Raw genomic sequence first — 1,213 nt, forward strand, 5'->3', positions numbered from 1 at the left:
CACTACCCTCTGGATGCGACCATCCAGCCAGTTCCTTATCCACCCAACAGTCCACCCATGAAACTCCTATCTCCCCGATTTAGGGAGAAGGATGTTGTGGGGGACCGTGTTGAAGGCTTTGCAGAAGTCCAGGTAGATGAGTTCTGTTAGTTTTCCCTTGTCCACTGATGCTGTCGCTCCATCAGGAGCGAAGCTCTGCCAGGTCTCTGCCCGAGAGGGGTTTTGCCGATGATCCTAAACTGGGAGGAGCTGTGGGCTCCCTCCAGGGTGGCGAGGCCTTACGGGGAGATCTGGAGAGACTGGGGAGAGCTGGGCAATCGCCAGCCGCGTGGAACTGAACACGGGCAAGTCCCAGATTCCCCACTGGGATGGGGGAGCCCTGGTTAAGCGCACAAATTGGGGGGCGAGAGGCTGGAGAGCAGCCCTGCGGGAAGCGATCCAGGGGCCTGGGGGGGTGGCAAGCTGAAGGTGAGTCACCGTCGTGTCCTGGCAGCCCAAGGGGCCAGCCCTGCCCGGGGGGGCGTCACGCAGCGTGGTGAGGGGGGTGACTGCCCCGCTCTGCACTGCGCTGGTGTGGCCCCCCCTCAAAGGCTGCCTCCGGTTTTGGGTGCCTGAATGTAAGAAGGACACCAGGCTGTGAGAGTGTCCGGAGGTGGCCACCAAGATGGTGAAAGGTCTCGAGGGTAGGACGTAGGAGGAGCGGCTGAGGTCACTTGGCTGGTTCAGCTTGGAGAAGAGAAGGCTGAGGGGTGACCTCATCGCTGAGCGGTGACCTCATCACAGTCTGCATCTTCCTCACGGGGGGCAGCGGAGGGGGAGCTGCCAATCTCCTCTCTCTGGTGACCAGCGATGGGACACGAGGAAACGGGATGAAAAAGGTTCTTCAGGGGGAGGGTGGTCGGTCCCTGGAAGAGGCTCCCCAGGGCAGCAGTCCCGGCACCGAGCCCACCAGAGCTCACCAAGAAGCGTCTGGACGACGCTCAGAGCTGGTTTAGCATTGGGCAGTCCTGCAAGGAGCCGATGATCCTTCTGGGTCCCTTCCATCTCAAGATGTTCTCTGATTCTCGGGTCTCCCAGCCTGGCCGCGGGAGCCGGGACGCGGCAGGGGTGAGCTGGGGCTCGTGGCCGCCCCTGCAGGCTGGGGGACCGGAGCTGGTTGCGTGCCCGCACCCTCCTGCGCGCTGCATTGGGCCCTGGCTGAGCCAGAAGGCTT

At 62.8% G+C, this 1,213-nt stretch overlaps 1 protein-coding gene across 1 annotated transcript in view; it reads left to right on the forward strand.

The window, feature by feature from the left end:
• The window catches only part of LOC104125004 (RING finger protein 121), an 18,592-nt gene that overhangs the window by 12,488 nt on the left and 4,891 nt on the right, over nt 1–1,213 (forward strand). Inside the window, exon 8 of the mRNA XM_035892797.1 lies at nt 1,006–1,013. Coding sequence (XP_035748690.1) covers nt 1,006–1,013 — 8 coding nt within the window. The remainder of the gene's footprint in view (nt 1–1,005; nt 1,014–1,213) is intronic.

The sequence above is a fragment of the Egretta garzetta genome, unplaced genomic scaffold (genome assembly GCF_000687185.1).
Source record: "Egretta garzetta isolate BGI_Z169 unplaced genomic scaffold, ASM68718v1 scaffold1020, whole genome shotgun sequence".
Classification (NCBI taxonomy): Eukaryota; Metazoa; Chordata; class Aves; order Pelecaniformes; family Ardeidae; genus Egretta; species Egretta garzetta.